This window comes from Heptranchias perlo, chromosome 5, assembly GCF_035084215.1.
Source record: "Heptranchias perlo isolate sHepPer1 chromosome 5, sHepPer1.hap1, whole genome shotgun sequence".
NCBI classification, from domain to species: Eukaryota; Metazoa; Chordata; class Chondrichthyes; order Hexanchiformes; family Hexanchidae; genus Heptranchias; species Heptranchias perlo.
This window is the reverse complement of record NC_090329.1, coordinates 109,780,576-109,804,470: the sequence shown is the minus strand read 5'-3', so window position 1 is coordinate 109,804,470 and position 23,895 is coordinate 109,780,576. Positions and strand designations below refer to the sequence as shown.

Sequence of the window (23,895 nt, the reverse complement as noted above, 5' to 3'; positions counted from 1 at the left end):
CTCCCTCTGTCCTCTCGTGTTTCTCCTCTTCTCTCCCTCCCTCTCTCAGTATTTTCCCGCCTGGCTGCGGAAATGACACAAAGTCACGTCACGGAGCGGACACCCAGAGAAAAAAACACGGCACCATTTTTACACAGAGAGAGAGAGAGGGAGAGAGAGTGGGGAGAAAGTCAGCCTCCTCCAGCCCGAGCCTCCGCTGGGCTCTCAGGTAACACAAATTACACACATAACACACTGAGAGAGAGAGAGAGAGAAATCCACCAAACCAGGTAAGGGCGAACAGTCACACAGCGCGCTCTTTAATAAATAATAAAGCAGCTTTGCTATTTTTTTAAAAAAATATATATAATTTGCAGAGAGATATTTATCACCAATCAAGGACAAACTCTGCCTCCTCTGAAGGAGGGTCATGGCGCCACGCTCTACGTGTCCAGACCCCGGCGCGGTGCTTTGCTCCGCTCTCTCCCTCCCAGCAGCTGCATGTTGTTGGCTGAAGGCATTTATTTTCCTCTCTCTTCTCTAATAAGTTTGCGGGAATTATTGCTGACTCAACAGTAATTTTTGCAATCTCTTTCTTCCCCTCGCCTTGTCTTTCAGGCTCAGGAGGGTATGAATTTAGTGCAATAAGGAAGTGGAGTAAGGTGGTGGTGGTTTTTTTTTTGGCGAGTTCTGGCTCCCGGTGGTTTAATTGTGTGGAGCGACAGCGCCTCCACCGGATCCCCGGCCACCGGCGCGATCTGAGGCACATGTCAAGCCCCCTCAACTGATTTAAGGAAGATTTACTTTAGCCAAAATGTACTCGTCAAGTTAATGAGAAGTCAGTGACTCCTCCCCCATTACAAATAAGCCACACAAAGTATTGTGGTTAGATAAGATGACAGGCATCACATTAAAGGTCATATTGTGTTTCATACATTACAAAAAAAAGTTTCTTGTCAATTCACATTGTTTTCTTTGGGAGTGTTAATGTTCCTTATCAGATTCGGTGGTGACCTCCAACTTTTCCACTTTTCTCAATGCAGTTGTTTCTTTTAACTTTGCGAAAATATTCAAAAAGATAGGGGTGGGAAGGGAAGTCCAGTCCGCTTGACCATCTCAACCCCAGCTCCTCTGAGTGCTGACTCCTGTGGGTTTATTTCTGTTAAAAACATCACCGTATATGACCATGAATTCATAAAAGTCCTTTATTACACACAATTTCTTGGAATGATCGCAATGTGAGCAGAAACTTCCTATAACAGCAGATATTCCCTAAATGTTAACAGTTTCATTTTTGTGTGTAGCGAGAATGAAAAAGGTAATTTTTGAACGATAATTAAAAAGTAGCTTTTTTAAAAAAATGAATCAGCATAACACTTTAAGATAATTAGACTGAAAAATAGAAAAAAATGTATAAGTGGCGCATTTCTTTCTCAGACATTCGGCAGACCAAAACTTGTGCAAGAAAAGTTGCGCTTAATCCTCGAGCAAAGTTAGCCGATGAATGGATTATCTCCAGGAAACTGATAAGTCTAAAGGGTTTATGTAAGGAAAGAGTGACTGTATAGCTTTGTTAGCCATTAATCCATATAGCTTTATTAGCCATTATTCAAACTCATTTAATATAGTATTTATCTGTTTTTAACTGTAGAATTCTTTATTACAGGTAGACAATGAACATTGCAGAACAAAATGAAAAGCCTGGACCCAGAGCACCATTCATAGTCATAAACCCTTCAGCCAGTAAGGATGAAGAGTTAGAAAAGGGAGTACATGGTAAATTCCTTTATACTCATTTTTTTTGGGGGAAAAGGCCGCCTTGATGTAATGGGACTCATGCCACACAAAGACATAGAGAAAACACAGATTTGCAGACTATCTCAACAAATGCGACTCGCCAATATGTGGGCAAGGATTATGAGAGGGGCAGTGCCTTGACACTGGCAGGAACTTGAATGGCTTATTTTCTGTGTCCTTTTTTAGTGGCTCCTGGCATCTTCTGCAGTTTCTCAAATGTTTCCTCATACTAATTGGCTACCCAGTGCCTGCCAGGTGGACCAATGGTGTGGTAACACTTTGATTAAAAAAAAAGCAGCCTACGATTTAAAAACTTGCAATTGGCAGACAGCATTAGAAATACCTTGTAGACAAAACATACTTTTGCACATCTTCATTCCTGGCTACAAGGCAAGCTTATTTTATTGGACGTCACCCAACATTAGATCTACAATCTACAAAGGAAGCCCCTGAGATATTTATATAAGACTGATTAGCCAAACTATAAATTCAGACTTAGCTTTATATGACAAATGTAGTTTTGGACTTCTGCTTATAGTGCACAGTTGCCTGTCAGTTTAACCACCAAGATTAAAACCCACTTGGTTAGGGTATCTATCGTAACATTGTATGTGAAAGGATGTGTGTTCTTTACAGTCGCACGTGAATTTTCTATAGTAAACACAGAAGCTTACTATGTCTCAATTATATTTCCCTTCCTTCTTCCCAGAAGGCAGTATCTCATGCCACACCTATTTTATGAGTGCCTTCTTGACTGAGTTGTTGTTCCTCATAAGTACGGTCTCTGTCTAGAACTGGCCAAATGTTGGACATTTTAGTCCCCTTCCTAATGATTAACTTGGCCACCTAGCAAACTTCACTGACCGCTCCCCCCAACCTCCTCCCCCAAACATGTAATGCCACCTTAGTATATACAACTGTGCTACCAAATTTAATGTATGTGCCTGCATGTAGTGTTTGAAAATAGGGGGTACTTTTCTGAGTACACAGCACGCCGGCAATTTTCTGATGTACTCTGGTAGCTGATTCCCCACCAGCAGGGTGTACTCAGAAAATAACCCCCACAATGTACAATGAACAAACCGGTTAAAGAGTGTATGTAAGTTTTAATAAAAAAGAATTACAGAAAAAGCAAGGAGAGGCAAGGGGCAAGTGCCAACATCATTGTCATACTACATAGTGTCATTAAGTATGATGTCTCCGAGTAAAGTAGAAGAAACAATATGAGCTAGAGGCTTTGTAGGTAATTGTTTATTAATGCTATTGGCCAGTCTCTCATGCTGGTTCCAGATGGTGGCATACTTTGCAACTCAGAGACGTTCAGCAGTTTTAATTAAGGTGAAAATCTTCTTCAATATCCCAAATCTTGAATAGGGTCAGTACCAGTCTCTATCCAACCTTAGGCTTCCCAGCCCAACTATTACCTAAAGCTGTAATGGAAATGAAAGTGCTCTCTTATAGTAGCATATAGTGGGCAGTCCAAAAACTATTGATTTTACTTGTGCTTTGTACTGTTGGCTAAATTGCTATATAGATATTTTCACCTGCACTAAGGAATGTGGGGAAACAAAATTCCACCACTTGCACGTGAACATCTTATGTTGCTTTTGCTGGGTGAAACTATCCTATGTAGAAGAATCATTTTATTTATGCTAAAGAGTTAGGAAAGTGGGCTGAGCTGAAACATAAACCTAGTAATTACTGTTGGTGGTATTACTGGACAAACACATAGATCATTCGTATGACGTTCAACTATCTGTTATTTTAACAAAGGTGGTAACCTATTTAAAATAAACAGGTTAATGCCCGCTCTAAAATAGCAAACGAGGAATGTTGTGTGAGGGTGTTAAGCTTTTGTCTGCCGGTATTACCAACAGTAATTCCAAGGCAACAATCTCAGGATTACCACTAGAAGAACAACAGAGAAAAGTTAGAAGAACATTTTTCACAAAAGGGTTATTAGAACATGGAGTGCTTTAAAACAAGTGGCCATTGAGGCAGAAAAGGCAAGAATATGAAAGGATATTATTAAAAAAGGAGCAGGGAAATGGGATTAACGGCTTCCTCCTGTCCTGTAATTTCTATGATTGTGTCAAGGAGCATGTTATGGGCTCTGCTAGTCCAATACACTGACTAAAGTGATCCTGATGTACCTCCTTTAAAATGTAACTCATGTAGCATAGGGTTTGGCTACTCCCAAACATGTTGGGCAATGATTTCCTCTCTTCATTAATTGTAGCAAAATTGTAAACGTGCTCTTTATACATCATTAACATTTTTGGTACAATTTCCATCCTTATGGGAACTTTTTACTGCTTTTGTTTTCCCCATGGGCACAACTACCAAACAAACTGCTAACATATATATCATACTTCATAATATATTTAATATATGTTATCCCAGTGGGAAATGTCATTCTGAGAGTTGTGGAACCTCCAGTAATATATGTATTAATGTTACCTGGTAAGACTGGACCATAATTAACTGTGAAGTAATTAAAGAGGATTAAATTTGTCCAGTTAAAGGGTATCCCCATCCTATTTTTCCTTCAGCTACATTTTAATAATTTACTTACGAACAAAATCATCTGACAAGTGTTCTAAAGTGTATGTTGCTGTGGAGAAATCCCCTTTACAACTTTACCATTTTTACATCAGTCAGTGGTGGGACGAATCCCACTGTTGCCAAATAGTCATGTGAAAAGAGCTATATAAAAATCAATTCTCCGCAATCCTAGAAATGTGGAAATGCACTCCCTCTCTTGCAGTGGAATCGAACTGAACAAAAAGAGAATCAGTACAATGCTAGACTAAGTACCGGTGTTGTAGGGAATCCCTACTTTATCACAGCCTCTCTAAGGTGACTGTAGGTGGTTTTTATTGGTTGTAAGGGCTTTGCATCTATTTTTTATTAAATACTTCTTGATGTTTTCCCCCACCCCCCCCACTTTCTGTAAAAATGCTTCCTTCTCAAAGTCCAAATCCTCCCACTGATCAGGATTATCTGGGTACGGACAATGCCAGGCTATCCTTCTCAATGACAAACTAACTCCTCAAACTCCTCTCCCATCACTGTCTTTGAATCCCTTCAATCTGTTTCTACTCTGGTAAGTTACCAGTTACATCTTTTGTGGTTTTGATCATGGTACACTACCCCTCCTTTTCCGCCTTGACCTCTGCACAGCGTTCAACGCAGTCGACAGCTCCAACTCTCTCTGTGGTCCACCTCCACTGCACTGCCCTGCATGGTTCTATTCCTACCTGTAACAAAGAAAACACCACAACTCCCGTAGTGGCGATTCCACCCACCCCCACGGGGTCACCAATGGCGTGTTTCACAGCTCCATCTTTGGTGCCCTTTATCTACATGCACCTTTTTGGCAACATCATTTGTAAGCATGGGGTCATCCTTCACATGTCTGCTGGTGTGATAACACCGAGCTCCTCTCCTCTGCCACTGCACATGGCTTCTAGACAACCACTCTACTGTCTGACCGCTTAGCCGATATCAAATGCTGGAGGAGCAAGAATTCTCTTCAACTCAACATCCACAAGACCAAAGCCATCAGAGAAACATAGAAAATAGGAGCAAGAGTAGGCTATTCGGCCCTTCGGGCCTGCTCCGCCATTCAAAATGATCATGGCTGATCGTCTAACTCAATACCATGTTCCCGCTTTTTCCCCATATCCCTTGATCTCTTTAGTATTAAGAAATATATCTATCTCCTTCTTGAATACATCTAATGACTTGGCCTCCTGCCTTCTGTGGTAGAGAATTCCACAGGTTCACCACCCTCTGAGTGAAGAAATTTCTCCTCATCTCGGTTCTAAATGGCATACCCCGTATCCTGAGACTGCGACCCCTGGTTCTGGACTCCCCAGCCATCGGGAACATCCTCCCTGCATCTAGTCTGTCTAGTCCTGTTAGAATTTTATATGTTTCGATGAGATCACCTCTCATTCTTCTAAACTCGAGTGAATACAGGCCGAGTTGATCCAATTTCTCCTCATACGTCAGTCCTGCCATCCCAGGAATCAGTCTGGTAAACCTTCGTTGCACTCCCTCCATGGCAAGGACATCCTTCCTCAGATAAGGAGACCACAACTACACACAATACTCCAGATGTGGTCTCACCAAAGCCCTGTATAACTGCAGTAAGACACCCCTGCTCCAGTACTCAAATCCTCTTCCAATGAAGGCCAACATACCATTCGCCTTCCTAACTGCTTGCTGCACCTGAATGCTCGCTTTCAGCGACTGGTGTACAAGGACACCCAGGTCTAGTTGCACCTCCCCTTTTCCCAATCTATCACCATTCAGATAATCTGCCTTTCTATTTTTACAACCAAAGTGGATAACCTCACATTTATCCACGTTATACTGCATCTGCCATATTCTTGCCCACTCACTCAACTTGTCTAAATCACATTGCAGCCTCTTTGCATCCTCCTCACAGCTCACATTCCACCCCAGCTTTGTGTTGTCTTCAGACTTGGAAATATTACATTTAGTGCCCTCATCCAAATCATTGATATGTACTGTGAATAGCTGGGGCCCAAGCACTGATCCCTGCGGTACCCCCACCAGTCACTGCCTGCCACCTGGAAAAAGACCTGTTCATTCCTACTCTTTTTCCTGTCTGTGAACCAATTCTCAATCCATGCCAGTATATTCCCCCCAATCCCATGTGCTTTAATTTTGCACACTAACCTCTAGTGTGGGCCCTTACCAAAAGCCTTCTGAAAATCCAAATACACGACATCCACTGGTTCTCCCCTATCTATTCTACTAGTTACATCCTCAAAAAACTCCAGTAGATTTGTTAAGCATGATTTCCCTTTCATAAACCCATGCTGACTTTGTCCAATCCGTGCAGCAGAGCCACCCGTGGTGCCACGAACTTGGCTCTTGCTGCTTTCCCCCGATAAGCCATCTCCTCCAACAGTATCCAAAGCAGAATATCTGTTTGAGAGGGAGATGGCCCCAGGGGACTCCTGCTCTATCTGCCTAGTCGTTTTACTCTGCCTGGTGGTCACCCGTTTCCTTTCTGCCTGCGTAATCTTTACCTGTGGTGTGACCACCTCGTTGAACATGCTATCCACAATAATCTCAGCATCGCGGATGCTCCACAGTGAATCCACCCGCAGCTCCAGCTCCGAAATGCGGTTTGCCGTTAGCTGCAGCTGGACACACTTCCTGCACTCATGGTTGCCAGGGACACTGGTAGTGTCCATGACTTCCCACATAGTGCAGGAGGAGCATATCACGGGTGCGAGCTCTGCTGCCATGACTTGCCTTAGATTTACACTGCGCTCACCTCTCGGACTCTCCTTTTACACCGCGCTCAGCTCTCGGACTCTCCTTTTACACAGCGCTCACCTCTCGGACTCTCCTTTTACACCGCGCTCACCTCTCGGACTCTCCTTTTACACCGCGCTCACCTCTCGGACTCTCCTTTTACACCGCGTTCACCCCTTGGACTCTCCTCTCGCTCTCTAGACTCTCCTTTTACACTGCGCTCACCTCTCGGACTCTCCTCCCGCTCTCGGACTCTCCTTTTACACCGCGCTCACCTCTCGGACTCTCCTTTTACACCGCGCTCACCTCTCGGACTCTCCTTTTACACCGCGCTCACCTCTCGGACTCTCCTTTTACACCGCGCTCACCTCTCGCACTCTCACCTCATGTTTGGCTTCTGCCTTAAATTCCGCACCTTAGCATCTGACCCCCCCCCCTCCCCACCTCTCTACCTACTTGCTTGCTCAGGCTATACCCAACAGTGTGGAATCTTGGTATCTAGTCTGACCCTCAGCTAAACATCAATCTACAGATCCTAGCCACCCTCAAGACTGCCTGTTTCACCCTCTGCAACATAACCTGCCTCCAGTCCTACGTCACCTTCACAGGGCTGAAACCCTCTTACTCCACTGCTCTCCTTGCCAGCTTCCCGAATTCTCTACCACCTGCATCCTGTCCCACACCCAGTCCCACTCCCCTATCATCCGTATTCTGACCAATCTCCATTGAAAGAAAGAAAGAGGAACTTGCATTTATATTGCGCCTTTCACGACCTCAGGCTATCCCAAAGTGCTTTACAGCCAATCAAGTACTTTTGATGTGTAGTCACTGTTGTAATGTAGGAAATATTGGCTCCTTATCCCCAGCACATCAATTTCAAAATCCATGCTCTCACCTACTAGTCCCTCTCTACTTCTGCAGATCCATCAGCCCTACGTTCCACCATATGCGTTTTGCTCTGCCAGCTTTGGCATCCTTTACATCCTCAGCTCCACTTTCAGCCACAGCCTTCAGTCTGCTCAGTCCCACATTCTGGAACGTTCTCCCCAAAGCTCTCTAATTTCTAGCTATCTCCCCTCTTTCAAAAGCCTCCTCAAAAACTACTTCTTTAATCTTGCTTTCGGTTACTGCCCCTAACCCTTCTCCCCACACAGATTGGCACCTCACTTTGGGATTATTCTGCTATGTAAGTGCAAGCTGATCAGTCGAAGACAGCGACTCATGGATCACATTTCCATGGATTTTTTTGGCTTCAATATCTCAACTGTTTAGACCTTCTTCACATATGAGCGTAGACAGTGAGTAGGATATTCATCCATGGGGGTAACATCAACAAGGTGCATTTTCCAGCTGGAGTCACCTGATAGCCGTCAGAAGCAGGAACTCTGTCTGACTTTTCCTTCCCTAGCTTAGGGAAGGAAATTGTAGCATCCGTTGTGCCATCCCAGCCTAGATCAGCTACCTTAGCACAGGCCAGCGATGGAACTTGAAATCTTCTTGCTCTGCTTGGCTCAGTACCACCTCATGTGGGACGTTTAATCACTCAGCCATCAGGGTAGCCTCGACATCTGTAAATAAGGCTTTTAAAATCTGAAGTAGCACTTCCATTATCTGAAAACTAATATTGGAGGTCTCCTTCCAAGAGTCCAAAATCCACTTCCGGCCCACTGAGAAACAGAGTAGAAGTAGCCCTGACTTCCACACCCTAAATGGTGGTGGGAGGGTCCATCAGTAAATACCATGCAGGGCTGGCTGAAATATGTACCTTAAGCAACTCCAATATATCAAAATGGATTGATTATAATCAAGGGCAATCTCAAAAGAGTTCCTTCAGAGTCACTGCTTCTCCAGCATCTGGGTGAGTTCTTAGCCACAATTTGAGATGTTCTGTTTGAAAATGAAAACCTTCTAAGGATTTAGAACTGGATGAGCGTAGCCCTCAATACACCTACACAGACCTGCCTCTATCTCCTGCATCCAAAACTATATTCCTAGGTCTGTGCTCCTAACCATTTTTACAAATCAGTTTACATAAATGAATACAAGTGAGAAATCAATGAATGCTGTTATGGTATTTTTTGGGGGAAAAGAAATTGAAATTTGACAGCTTTATGTTTTCCTCTCCCCTTCGCAGTGACAAAAGTCGATATTGAGAGGGTCAAAGCAGAAATAAACACCAAAGAAGATGACGTTGGCAGCTGCAGTCCAGATAGAGCTGCAGAGACCAGCAGTGTACAGGATATAGCAAAACGAAAACAGATACAGAATGGCTCTGGTGAGATAACTACAGAACACGAGAGTCCCATCATCCTTAAAAGGAGAAGAGTTATCTGTGAGGTGAATATCGTCTAAACTGCAGTGTATTATAACCGTACAAGGATCTTCTAGCCTTTATTTGGAATAATGCCTTGTCATTCTGTATTACAAAGACACACAAAGTTTAAATATTACTGATCTATATGTAATTATATTTTAATGTACTTTAACTTATGCACTCCACTGGGGGTTTGGTAGGGCTGTGCTTTGGAGTACTGATGTCCTGCAGTGTCCTGTGGTAGAACGCAGGTTTGAGTCCACTCTTTGCTAAGTTCTTGATCTCAGTTGTGTTACTGTGGGGTGGGGCGGGTCCGAGTGGGGCGGGGCCGAGTGGGGCGGGGCCGAGTGGGGTGGCACTAAGTGCATCCCTACAGGCTGGAACTGGACAACCCTGCTGTGATTATCATGGGCCACTGTTGTACACTTCCCAGGGGCTGTCTCAGAGCAGCATTAGCAGGACAGGTTGCTTCCTCGATGTACTTGCCCACCATCAGTGTGTGGCCCAAGGAGACCGGAGCGGTGGGGGGGGGGGGGGGGGGGGGGGGGCGGGTGGAAACAAAGGGATTACATTTTACTTAAAACAAATGATAATATTCGCATGCAATATCAGGTTTTATTTTATTTTTGTTCTCATGAAGGTGGTGTAGTCAATTTTGACTCTCTACTCCATGTTCGAGACTGACACCATAATGGTTAATAACCATATGATTTTATTTAGCACAAGTAAGAATCAATACCTCACAGTATTTAAACAGTAGTTTACAAAGCACAATTGAGAATTGCATTACCCCGTTGTCCTTTGCTTAGAGGCCGCAACTTCATTCCACATTCCCTCAAGCATGAACTCTCGTTCTCATTTACCTGCCGGGTACCTTCTTTTCTGTCCTCTACCCTGAGTTTGAGTAGGGGCTAGCTACTTATACACTAAATTAACCCCTAGCCCCCACTCGTTACTACAGCAAAATACATCCAACCAAATGTTTTCCAAAACAACACATATTTGTCCAGATGGGATAAGACCTTGTCTCTTATTCCTCCTTATCGTCAGTAACAGGATTCTTAGCACAATGTCTCCTGTCCCTGCAGTTGATGGATCATTCTTATAGGCCTTGAAGCTAACGAAATTCTAGCTAGCCTTACCATTTAGTATGTCTGAAGGAATGAGATACCATTGGGTACCATAGTGGAGTGAAGATACCATTGTGTACATTCCCCCCTAGTTTGCAATGACAGGGTGCTCATGGGCTATTAGTTAATTCACAAGAAGCCTATCTGCTGACATAGCAATTTCAACTACAGACAGACTATTTAACCCTTTCAAGCTCGGCTCCCCTAAATACCTTTTAAAATCTAAAAACCTTTATTTCCTTACAGTGAGGAATGTTCATTTTGGGAAATGGAACTCTTCCCATTTCAGCATTCCCAGGTCAGGGAAATGCGGAGTTAAGCTTCCTGTACTCTGCCTCAATCTCAAAAGAGTACATGTTTGGGGAAGCTATTTTAGAGAAATACTGAATGAGCTACAGAATTCTTCCCTCTTTGTGATTAGTGTAATTGGATTGTTATTTAATTGGGTAGAAATTGGTCCGTGTTGCGCCTGTTCTTTGGGCAAATCATACCAATTTAACAATGGCACAGCCTGCGTCCAATCTATTCAAACTATGCATTGTATATCATTTTTAAAAAGTGAGTGGAAAAAATGTATGAAAACAATTGCTATTGTTTTACATTACAGAGGTGGTCTAAAATCTATGGTAAGTTTTATGGAGAACGGTTACATTTGCTTGTAGTCTCTCATTTGCGCAATATTCACTGAAAATATTTCACTTTGTATTTTAAGGACATGTTTACAAGTCTGAAGGGCACAGACTCTTTAGTATCTTTCCAGAGAAATTCGGAGGGTGCAAGCAAAGTCAAGAACTCCAGCGCAGGTTTGTTAATGGAAAATGAAGAAGCTCATCAGGAGAAGCCTTCGTACAGGAAGCCACTATATAGCATCTCACACAAAATATCAGACCGGCGAAATGTACAAGCTGTGGACCAGCACACGTCAGTTGAGGCTTCAGAGAGGGTTTACCTCAACAGTCTCTTACAACAGCGAAACCTTACTGATGCCCACAAGAATTACTCTTGTGCCTTGCCAGCCCATGCTGCCGACGGTGATTCAACCCTGTACTCGTTATTACATAAAATGTTTTTCACTCTCAACACTTTGAACTCTACCATGACCCAGCTGCACAGCAAAATCGATTTGCTGTCATTGGAGGTGAGCAGAATTAAGAAGCACGTGAACCCCGGTGAGTCGGTGGTAGAGTTCTTGCCACCAGCAGAGTACCAACTCAACAACGCAGAACTGAAGCAGGTTCTGGATCAGAGCTCTTCTCCCGGAGACTTTGCCTGTCGGTTGCTCGTGCAGCTCTTTCCGGAACTCTTCACTGAAGACGAGGTCAGCAGGAGTTGCGATGCCTGTGGGTCCATGTCGAAGAAGAAGCTGGATTCGCTCCATCTCCAGCTCATCAGAAACTATGTCGAGGTCTGTTATCCATCGGCCAGAAATGGCAACATCTGGCAGGTAGAATGCCTGCCACAAGTAAGCGACTTTTTCAACAGGTTTTGGGCACAGAGAGAAATGGAGAGCGGTCAGCAGAATGCCAAGGTGATCAGCTTTTATGAGACAGACCGGGTCGCGGAGCAGTCACAGCCTAACTGCTACATCGACGACAGCACTCAAGATGATGGACTGTCCTTGGATTCCTCCAGCAGTATCTCCTCGGACTTAATTTTGGAGCCCCAGGAGATAAACGAGTACTTGGATGAAGCTTCGACTCCTGGAGAATTTGCCGTTTTGCTACTCCACAGACTGTTTCCAGAGCTCTTTGACTTAAGGATGCTGGCGTCACAATCGAGCTGTTACGGTTCCTCTGAAAAGCAGGCACTCGATCCGCAGAGACTGCAGATTATCCGCAAATACACAGAAATGTACTTTCCCATTGTGCAAGAAGACGAGGTTTGGCTGCAGCAGGTCACCCACAAGATGGACGAAGAGCTAGCAAGTATTAATGCTGATGGAAGCGAGTCTGACATCTTCAGAAATGAAAGTTACTGTTCCTCTAATGTCTCCATGGTCGGAAGCAACGATAGCTTCGATTTTGATAAATCCACGCAAAAGTCCAAAAAAATCTGGCTCATGCCGATCGATTTTAACAGCCTCGTGATACCCCCTCCAGATTTTGAAGTACCCTGTCCAGACCACTTGCTCGGCAAACACCAGTTAAAAAGCATTTATGAAAGCAGCCTGTCCATTGGAAACTTTGCCTCCCGATTGTTAGTGAGGTTGTTTCCCGAACTCTTCACGCCAGAGAACCTGAGGAAGCAGTACAACTGCAGTGGCTCTCTTGGCAAAAAGCAGCTGGACCCAGTCCGAATAAAGCTCATCAGGCACTACGTGCAGCTGATGTACGCCAGAGCCAAGTGTGACAAGGTGTGGAACCAAGAGTTTGTATCGAAGCTGGACGAGAGGTGCCGCCGCAGAGACACTGAGCAAAGGCGCGTCTATCAGCAACAGAGAAAGAAAACCATCGTCAGCAACGGGAGGGAAGAGCCTACAACTTCAGCGGTACAACCAGAGCAAGTCAAAAAGGAAGCGGTATTGCTAGCACCAGAGAGGACAGACCGGTACAATAGGAATTTTTGCAAAGTGGCACTGGATGAACTAACCATCCCCAATCTTGATTTCCCAGTCCCAAATAAGCATCTGCTGTCCACTAAAGAATTAAAGGAAATAGTGCAGGACAGTCTGTCAATTGGGAACTTTGCTGCTCGACTTCTTGTCAGGATCTTCCCAGAGCTATTTACATCCGAAAATCTCAGGCTACAGTACAACCATTCAGGCGCGTGTAACAAGAAACAGCTGGATACAGTCCGGTTAAGGCTCATTCGACATTACGTAGAAGCGGTTTACCCTCGGGCCAGGAGTGATCAAGTCTGGCACCTCGAGTGCATACCGAGCATTGATGAGCGGTGCAGGCGGCCAGACAGGAGGAAGGCCAAGATGATTGGAAAGTCCGAGGATAAGAAAAGTAAAATGTTCTCTTAGCCGTCGTGTGAAATAATAAGTTAGGTTTTAAGGAGGTTTGCCACAAAGTAGTGACGAATATGCAAAGCTTATCACAGGCACGGATAAGCTAAAAATATTTTTAAAAACTTAAAAAGAATCAATAATGCCAGCTCAAAAAAGAACACACTTGGGAGTTCTCGCCTCTTATTCATTTCTGTACAGTTCAATGCTTTCCGATTCCCCAACGATGAATGAATGAATGATTTCATAGGGAGCAGAGTCTCCATACTGTTGCCGCCACAGCAAAAAAAAACATAATGGTAAAGGAAAAGAAAATCTACCACCTGCTACTTTTTGTTTTCTGTCACAATAGGGAAAGGTTGTAAACAAGGGCCAATTTTAACTCGTGGTGGGAATTGGGGGCTGAGGCGGGCGGCAAACCTATCGGTCCCCTGGAGCGTGAGGCCCAGGAGATTTTAACCCGACACTGACTCCTGCCAGAAGCAGGTGGGAATGACATCACCGCGGAAGTTAAAATCGTTTGGGTGGGGGTGGGGGGGCGTCAGGCCGCTGCCGGGGATCCATGGGAACGGTCTCTGACAAGGTAAGTTAGGATTGGGGGGCAGAGGGGTTGACAAATTCACGATCGAGGAAGGCGGGGGTGGTAACCCGGGGTCGGGAGGCCCAAGGTATCGTGGGGCCAGGAATGGCACACTCCTTTTTAAAAAAAAAAGTTACTTACCTGAGCCTCCTGTCGCTGGGATCCTTGTTGCCGCCAGCCTTTAGTGCCGGGTCCGAGACCGTGTGCGGGCCTTAGTCGGGCCTGTGGTTAAAATGACATGCACGTCCCGATAACGTCATAGGAACACGACACTGCCATTTAAATTAGGCCCCTGTTCATCTGGGGCGGGCGGCCATCCCGTGCCTGAATTCAGGCAAGTAAAAATGTTAGGTGGCGGGACCGCGTTGGGAAAATGGTGCGAACCCCCTGCCTTTTTAACCCTCCGCCCACACTATTCTCACCGGGTTGGGCGGGAGTGGTGGTGGGAATCGGCCCTACAGTGTATAAAATGAATATCGCACAACATGGAAGGATGGGCTGTTGTCGTGTGTTTAGTGCACTGACATTTCATTTCCGAGGTCTGGGTTCAAATCCATGCCAGAAAGATGAAATGGAGCTTCCTACACCCCAGGAGCATGGGCAGTTGGGCAAGTGACCTGCTCTGAGGTCTCTGACCTCACTACTGCTGCTGAAGGGGGTGCACAAGAACCTCCTGAGGTCGGCTATCCCTGGGGATGAGGCTGGCTTCCACACTCCAGCTCTCTTTATGGAAGAGCTGAGACCAGTTTACCTCTCTGAGGCACAGTGTGTTAGTGCTCAACCCGTCCGGAAATAAAAATCTCTCGTTAATTTATTGACTGTGGAGTAGTGGTGCTACTACCAGTCCAAGGCTGCTGTCCTCACTGTGCACAGACTGAGGGAAACGACAGCTGTTCACTCCCAGTACGTGCAGTCTGTTATTGTGGTGCAGAATTTTATTTTTAACCGGATCTTTCATAGGAGATCAGTTTTTAATGGTGAGGGGAGATGTGATGCAAATATGTGCTTACAGAATTTTGTTTCTGTGGAGACAGGACAGTAAGTGTGAAAAGCTGGTCTGGGAATGCTCGTTTCCGTGGAGATGACAGTGAGTGTGGGAGGCTAGTCTGGCAATGCTCGTTCCCATGGAGACAGCAGTATGAGAGGCTGGTCAAAACTGCTTATTTCTATGGAGGTGACAGTGAACATGAGAGGCTGGACCCTTCTTATTGGAGCATTCAACTCAAAAGTTGTAGCTTTGCAAAGAAAGTGTGAGTCTCCTGGAGGGTAAAATGAGGTGAAATGATGCTGAAACCCATTTTAATATCCCACTCCTTTACCTTTAGGTGTCAGAAACATGAATACTGGAACTGGCCTCTCATGACCTATCCAACTGATCACTAGTCGATGACACCTATGTGTTGCCTAACCTTTGTCATTGAAAAACAATATCTAATGTAGGAAAAATAATATTTTGAGAAAGAAACTGCTAATTGCTGTGATACTTGAATGTTTTCTAGGTTAACACTCGTTAGGTTTGTAGTAGTGGTTTTACTCAGAAAGAGTGTTATAAACAATTAAAATGACAAAAATCATTACATACCAAAGCTACTAGTGATAAACCAACATCTGTGAGGCTAGTTGGAAGGTTTTTATACTGTTGATTTTAGTGCTTTAAAAGAACTTGTAACCTAAATGAAATTGCATTCTTTTTAGTTTGTGCATCTGACTGCTGGACCCTGCCCAAGTTTTCTAGTTTGATTATCACTTGCGACTTGGACATATTGTATCTTGTTTCAGCATAATTGTGTATAAGTTAATTATCTATAATCAACTCATGTAAATAATATTTTAAATAGATGTAATCCCTACATTAACAAAACCACTTGTATTGAATACGTTTTATTTTTATGTTTTCTGTTGGAATATGTTACTGCCAAAGTCCCTCATGTAAATGGTTGTGTCAGTATGAAAGTACAACACATTCAACTTGACATTAAACTGAATGACTGTTTCCTTTATAGAAATTATTAAACTCTTGTAATGTTGATGACATTCTTTGAAATTTGTATGGTAGGCTACAATTTGTATCTTGCATTGTTTTAAAGTAAAACTTAGACACATCCCATCGATCCACCTTCTCCCCATAATCTTTCAATCCCTTCTCACTCTAGAAATGTACCCCAATTGTCTCTTGAACCCATTTGTATGATGTGCTTCAATGATCCTGCTTGGTAACTTAGTCCACAACTCTATCATCCTTTGGGTTAAATATTACCACCTAACTTCCCTTCTCATTCTTAATTTCCTCATTTTTAACTTGTATTCGAACCCTTCAGAAGCAGAGTTGGAAATTGAAGGCAGAAAAATAGTAAGCGAGTTTGGAAGGCAGAGGAGACAAAGGTCAGATGATAGTCAATAAAAGAGTTTGGCAGTGCTTAATGGTATATACCTCAATGCAAGGAGTCTAGTGAATAAGGCAGATGAACTGAGGGCACAGATAGACACGTGGAAGTATGATATCATCGCTATGACTGACACATGGCTTAAAGAGGGGCAGGAATGGCAGCTCAACATTCCTGGCTACAGGGTGTTCAGATGAGATAGAGAGGGGGTTAAAAAAGGAGGGAGTGGCAATATTGGTTAAAGAAACAATTGCAGCCATGAGGAGGGATGAAATGTTGGAAAGATCATTAAATGAGGCCATATGGGTTGAGCTGAAGAACAAAAAAGGGGAAATCACACTGCTGAGAGTGTACTATAGACCCCCAAACAGTCAGAGGGAGATAGAGGAGCAAATATGTAGGCAAATTTCTGAGAAGTGCAAAAACAATAGGGCAGTAATAGTCGGGGATTTCAACTACCCTAATATTAACTGGGATAGAATCAGTGTAAAAGGTATAGAGGGCACAGAATTCTTAAATTGCATTCAGGAGAACATTTTTAGCCAGTACATAGCAAGCCCAACAAGGGCGGGGAGGGGGGGGCGGCGGTGGTGGCAGTTCTGGACTTAGTTTTAGGAAATGAGGCGGGGCAGGTGGAAGGAGTATCAGCAGGAGAGCATTTTGGTGGTAGTGATCATAATTCAGTTAGATTTAGCATAGTTATGGCAAAGGACAAAGATAGAACAGGAGTAAAAGTTCTAAATTGGGGAAAGGCCAATTTAGCTAAGCTGAGAAGTGATTTAGGAAAAATGGACTGGAAACAGCTACTTGAAAGTAAATCAGTGTCAGCACAGTAGGAGACATTCAAGGAGGAGATAGTGAGGGTTCAGAGCAAATATGTTCCCACAAAGAAAAAGGGTGAGACTCACAAATCTAAAGCCCCTTGGATATCAAGGAACATATAGGGTAGGAGAAGGCAAAAAAGGGAAGCTTATGTCAGATACCGAGAGCTCAATACTGCAGAAAGCCTAGAGGAGTATAGAAAATGCAGGGGTAAAATTAAAAAGGAAATTAGGAAAGCAAAGATAGGGCATGAAAAAATATTGGCAAGTAAAATCAAGGAAAACCCAAAGATGTTTTATAAATACATAAAGAGCAAGAGGATAACTAAGGAAAGAGTAGAGCCTATTATACAACAAAAAGGTAACCTATGTGTGGAGGCGGAAGATGGAGAAGATGTAGGTATGGTTCTTAATGAATACTTTGCGTCTGTCTTCACAAAAGAGGGGGAAGATGCAGACATTGTAGTTGAGGAGGAGGAGTGTGAAATATTGGATGGGATAAACAGTGAGCGAGGAGGTATTAAGGGGATTAGCATCTTTGAAAGTGGATAAACCACCAGGCCCGGATGAAATATATCCCAGGCTGTTAAAAGAAGCAAAGGAGGAAATAGCGGAGGCTCTGACCATCATTTTCCAATCCTCCCTGGCTACAGGCGTGGTGCCGGAGGATTGGAGGACTGCTAACGTTGTACCATTGTTTAAAAAGGGAGAAAGAGATAGACCGAGTAATTATAGGCCAATCAGTCTACCCTCGATGTGGGAAAATTATTCTGAGGGACAGTATTAATCGTCACTTAAAAAAGCATGGATTAATTAAGGACAATCAGCATGGATTTGTTAAGGGAAGGTCGTGTCTGACTAACTTGATTGAATTTTTTGAGGAGGTAACCAGGAGGGTCAATGAGGGTAGCGCACTTGATGTGGTTTACATGGATTTTAGCAAGGCTTTTGACCAGGTCCCACATGGCAGACTGGTCAGAAAAGTAAAAGCCCATGGGATCCAAGGAAAAGTGGCAAGTTGGATCCAAAATTGGCTCAGTGGCAGGAAGCAAAGGGTAATGGTTGACGGGTGTTTTTGTGACTGGAAGGCTGTTTCCAGTGGGGTTCCGCAGAGCTCAGTACTAGATCACTTGCTTTTTGTGGTATATATCAGTGATTTAGACTTAAATGTAGGGGGCATGATTAAGAAGTTTGCAGATGATACAAAAATTGGCCATGTGGTTGATAGGAGGAAAGCTGTAGACTGCAGGAAGATATCAATGGACTGGTCAGGTGGGCAGAAAAGTTGCAAATGGAATTCAATCTGGAGAAGTGTGAGGTAATGCATTTGGGGAGAGTAAACAAGGCAAGGGAATACACAATAAATGGTAGGATGCTGAGAGGTGCAGAGGGACCTTGGAGTGCATGTCCACAGATCCCTGAAGGTAGCAGTACAGATAGATAAGGTGGTTAAGAAGGTATACGGGATACTTTCCTTTATTAGCCGAGGCATAGAATATAAGAGCAGGGAGGTTATGCTAGAAGTGTATAAAACACGAGTTAGGCCACAGCTTGAGTACTGCGTACAGTTCTGGTCACCACATTACAGGAAAGATGTGATCGCACTAGAGAGAGTAGAGAGATTTATGAGGATGTTGCCAGGACTGGATAATTTTGGCTATGAAGAAAGATTGGATAGGCTGGAGTTGTTTTCTTTGGAACAGAGGAGGTGGAGGGATGATTTAATTGAGGTATATAAAATTATGAGGGGCCTAGATAGAGTGGTTAGGAAGGACCTATTTCCCTTGGCAAAGAGGTCAATAACCAGGGGGCATAGATTTAAAGTAATTGGTAGAAGGATTAGAGGGCAACTGAGGATTTTTTTTTTCACCCAGAGGGTGGTGGGGGTCTGGAACTCACTGCCTGGAAGGGTGGTGGAGAAATCTTAATTGCATTTAAAAGATACTTGGATGTGCACTTGAAGTGCCGTAACCTACAAGGCTACGGACCAAAAGCTGTAAAGTGGGATTAGGCTGGATGGCTTTTTTTGGCCGGCACAGACACGATGGGCCAAATGGCCTCCTTCTGTGCCGTAAATTTCTATGATTCACCATGGTGAAGAATTTGCCCAGATCAGTTTCGTCAATTCTCTTATTAATCTTGAAAACTCCAATCAGGTCATCTCAAAGTTTCCACTATTTCCCCCAAAAATGAACCCAACTTTCCTCTTTGTTTCTCTCTCTGTACCTGCTCTAGGGCAGTAATATCCTTTGTATAATTATGTCTGATGAACCATGAGATCTTTTATGGCGCATTGTCAACTGGGAAACGACTTCGTGGTGGACAGCAAAAGAGATATAAAGACAGCTTAAAACGACTCTGAAACTGTGCAAAATACATCCATAAGTGGGAACAACTTGCTCAAGATCACAAATCAAGGGGAAAAACCCTCCTAGCATGATTGCTGATACCAGCTGAGGAAGTCTCGCCTGAAAATTCAAGATCCCCAACCTGGTGTATCCGGGATCTGCTGTTCAACCCGTGGACACACATTCCTAGCTGGAATCTGTCTTATCAGTCACCATAGACTAGGGTTTCGGTGAGAATGGATGACCGGTGTGGGTGGAGGTGGGCACTGTTGCAAAGGTGGAGAAAAGGGGTCTTGGCAATGGAATAGATTGAGAGGATATTCAGTTCAGAATCAGTAACAACAACAACTTGCATTAACGTAGCGCTTTTAGCATTGGAAAATGTCCCAGCAACGTAATCAGACAAAAATTGACACTGAGCTACATAAGGAGATATTAGGACTTGTGCCCAAAAGCTTGGTCAAAGAGTTGGGTTTTAAGGAGCATCTTAAAGGAGGTGGCGATGTGGATAAGTTTAGGGGGGAATTCCAGATCTTAGGGCCTGGATGGCTGAAGGCACAGCCGCCAATGGTAGGGTCAAAGAAGTGGGGGATGGACAAAAGGCCAGAATTGGAGGAGCGCAGGGATCTCGGGGGGTTGTAGGGCTGGAAGAGGTTACAGAGATCGGGAGGGGTGAGGCCATGGAGGGATTTGAATACCAGGATGAGAATTTTAAAATTGAAGCATTGATGGAGTGGGAACCAATGGAGGCCAATGAACACAGGGGTGATAAGTAAAGAGGAATTGGTGCGAGTTTGGATACAGGCAGCAGAAGTTTGGATGATCTTAAGTTTATTGAGGGTGGAAAATGGAAGCTAGCCAGGAGAGCTTTGGAATAGTCGATTCCGGAGGTGGGATTGAGATGGATGAGGGTTTCAGCAGAGGCAGGAGCGAAGATGGCTGATATGGAGGTGGAAATAGGCGTTCTTGGTGAAGGAGAGGATATGGGGTGGGAAACTCAGCTCAGGGTCAAATAGAATGCTGAGGTTGCGAATAGTCTGGTTTAGCCTGAGACAGTGGCCAGAGGGGGATGAAATTGGTGGCTAGGGAATGGAGTTTATGGTGGGGGATCAAAGACAATGGCTTCAGTCTTCCGAGTGTTTAATTGGAGGAAAATTCGGCTCATCCAGTACTGGATGTTGGAGAAGCAGTGTGACAAATCAGAGGCAGTGGAGGGGTCGAGAGAGGTGGTGGTGAGGTAGAGCTGGGTGTCATCAGCGTACATGTGGAACCTGACGTGTTTTCAGGTGATGTTGCCGTGGGGCAGCATGTAGATGAGAAATAGGAGGGGGCCAAGGATAGATCCCTGGGGGCCGCCAGAGGTAATGGGACGGGGGCGGGAAGAGAAGCCGTTGTAGGTTATTCTCCGGCTACGACAGGATAAGTAAGAGTGGAACCAGGCGAGTGTAGTCCCACTCAGCTGGATGACGGAGGAGAGGCACTGGAGGAGGATGGTGTGGCCAACCTTGTCAAAGGCTGCAGACAGGTCGAGATGAATGAGGAGAGATAGTTTACCATGGTCACAGTCACACAGGATGTCATTTGTGATTGATTAGAGCTGTTACAGTACTGTGGCAGGGGCGGACGCCTGATTCGAGAGGTTCAAATATGGAGTTGTGGGAAAGATAGGCACAAATTTGGGAGGTGGCAACATGTTCAAGGATTTTGGAAAGGAAAGGGAGGTTGAAGATGGTGGTAGTTTGCAAGGACAGAGAGGTCAAGAGTGGGATTTTTGAGGAGGGAAGTGATGACGGCAGATTTCAAAGAGAGGAGGACAATCAAGATGTATGCCAAGGATCAGGCCCTCCAGACTTAGTTTGAGGTGCCTGGGAGGTCAGTGGAGCCAAGGCCAGAGACATTAGATGCCGACAATAAACTGGAGAAAACTTAGACTTACCCATATCTTAATATCGGATGGGTGGTTGGAGAGTGCAGCAACAGCCTTGGGATCAATGGCGAAGTTGGAAAGGTATAGCTGGGTGTTATTAGCATGTATGAAAGCTGACCCCGTGCTTCTGGATGATAATGCCAAGGGGTACCATGTAAATGGTAAAGAGGAGGGGAGTATGGATTGAGCCCTGAGGAGCACTCTGTTTCCATGGATACTGGACAAATCTGTGCTTTTTGTTGCCTTTTTACTCCAAATCTCAATCACTGTTGCAGAACTCCCTGAACTAGGGTAATTTGATTGCAAACTGTGATCAGGGCTTTAAACTAAAGCATGAGCATTTGCTCCTGAATAAATTGGCCGTTACCAATGGGGACAGATGAATCGGCTCACAGTTAATTTATACTATATAAAATAAGCTGATGAGCTATGCAGTGCCATGTTTTGGCATGGCAGGAGCTGTTCCTGAGGGGATTCTGGTTTTCTAATTGCCTAATTTAAAATAAAAGGGCATTTGAGAGGAAACAAGACAAGCCTTCTAGTGTATCTGATCACATTAGTTTCTTTAGAGTTAATCACCAAATAGACAAATGGAATGATCCAGCCACAGACGCAAGAACTTTTGAAACAAATGCTTGATGAACTGTTTCTTTATAATTTCAGGCTAGAAAGAATGTTTTTTTGCTGCCCCACAAACCATTTTCTGCAGAAGAATGAGCTAGATGGGCCGAATGGCCTTCCTCATCTAAACTTACCTTTTCAACGCTGGAAGATACCTGTGCTGCCAATAACAGGAGCAAATCTGAGTACAGGATTATAACAAGAGTTTGTCATTACTATCGAGTAAGGGGCAAGCTGTACCATAGGTCAATTAGAAAAGCAGTGCTGATCCAGATCATTCCAGACCGTGATATCTTTTCTCCCTCACGGTCTCACTCAGTACAGACAGAAAGAGGTTCATCATAAGATTACAGATGTCAAGTTACCATTGTCATTTCCCCATAGGCAATGAGTATGGAGGAACTGCTTACCAAGCAGTTGGGAACTTGACCATAGCAGGCATGTTGTGCAACTGATAAAATGCCAAATATTACCAGTACTGATACATAAAGGGCGCAGAAAATAAGGCTAGAGAAGGTAAATGCTATGATGCAGTAGATTAATTAATGCATGGAATTGTATTATAGGCCTTATGAACCATGTTTGCCTACATTACAATTGACTACGCTTCAGAAGCACTTCATTGGCTGCTCAGCATTGTGGGACACCCTGAGCTCGTGAAAGGTGCTAAATTAATGAAAGTCCTTGCTTTCTATATTTCACTAAACTCGAACCTTTCAACGCTGGGAGGATAATCACTAAACGTTGTTCATATAAATGCGTTTAAAAATTTGCTGCTATTTCTATTGTTCAAATCATTTCCATTCTCTAAGTTGTACAGCACTTTGTTAACTTGCTCAGTGTTCTTCTGTAAGGCAAGCAGGTGCTGTTTCGATGCATCCTAATAAAAATAAACTACAGCTGCCTTTGAGTGTAACTCGCAGTGGCCATCCAGATTTGCTGAGAAGGCAAGAATGTTGTCCCTTTTCAAGAGTTGCTAACACATTTACAGATTGCACCAGATGTGATTGCCTTGCCTTTTATTCCCCCCTTCCCACCACCCCTGTTCATTTATGGTTGTTTTCGACCTGTGAAAATATCAAAAAAGTGAACAACTTCTGTGAACCGTAGTTGTCTCTTTGTGCACATTCACAAGAGGCAATGCACTGTACACCGGAAGATTAAAAAAAGATTTTGAGTTCACTAGTCGCATCAAGGTGATGGCAAACTCCTCTCAGTGTCACGTGGACGAATTCTAAACCCAGGAGTCGGCCGGATGCGAGTTTATTGCTGTGATTTTCTATACCCTCGACTTTTGCCATTTGTCAGGACATTGGAGACTTTCCAACATAGGAGGTGAAATCAGAGGGTAGGTCACCCGGGTCACCTTCATGTACTTCTTGCGGCCGGGTACGAAGCAGATTAGCTGAAGGCTGGAACATAGGAACAGGAGTAGGCCATTCAGCCCTTCGAGCCTGCTTAGCCATTCAATTCAGATGATGGCTGACCTGCATCTCAACTCTCAGCGGGTCTCCAGGCATCTGGTTGGTCCATGAAGTTATGTGTTACAGGAAGGCTGCGCAAAGATATATGGGAGAGAAAGGGTGGAAGGGTATGAACGACAAAGAGTAGTGTATGGCATGTTTTAAACTTTGAAACTGACCAGGTGAACTCCAGTGGTCTCTTCCAATCCTGTACATTCCAATACTAAAATAATATCTGGGATATTACCTATCCTGACATTAAGAGAGCAACGCCTGAACTCTA

The 23,895-nt window shown here is 44.1% G+C and overlaps 1 protein-coding gene across 4 annotated transcripts; it reads left to right on the top strand.

Annotated features, from left to right (window-relative positions):
• The first annotated feature begins 111 nt into the window (after window positions 1–111).
• On the top strand, window positions 112–16,092 carry bend3 (BEN domain containing 3). 4 transcript variants are annotated; one of them, XR_010962838.1, is made up of 5 exons: window positions 112–208; window positions 1,646–1,755; window positions 9,209–9,411; window positions 11,231–13,767; window positions 15,374–16,092. XR_010962838.1 is itself a non-coding variant. In XM_067983885.1 (5 exons), exons 2-5 carry the CDS (start codon window positions 1,653–1,655, stop codon window positions 15,409–15,411), a joined length of 2,583 nt encoding a protein of 860 aa, XP_067839986.1. In that variant the 5' UTR covers window positions 112–208; window positions 1,646–1,652; the 3' UTR covers window positions 15,412–16,092. The 4 variants fall into 4 exon arrangements, 3 of the variants coding, with proteins under 3 accessions (XP_067839986.1, XP_067839988.1, XP_067839987.1); XM_067983885.1 differs by having other exon boundaries at window positions 11,231–13,469; XM_067983886.1 differs by having other exon boundaries at window positions 190–269; window positions 11,231–13,469.
• The last annotated feature ends 7,803 nt before the right edge of the window (window positions 16,093–23,895 follow it).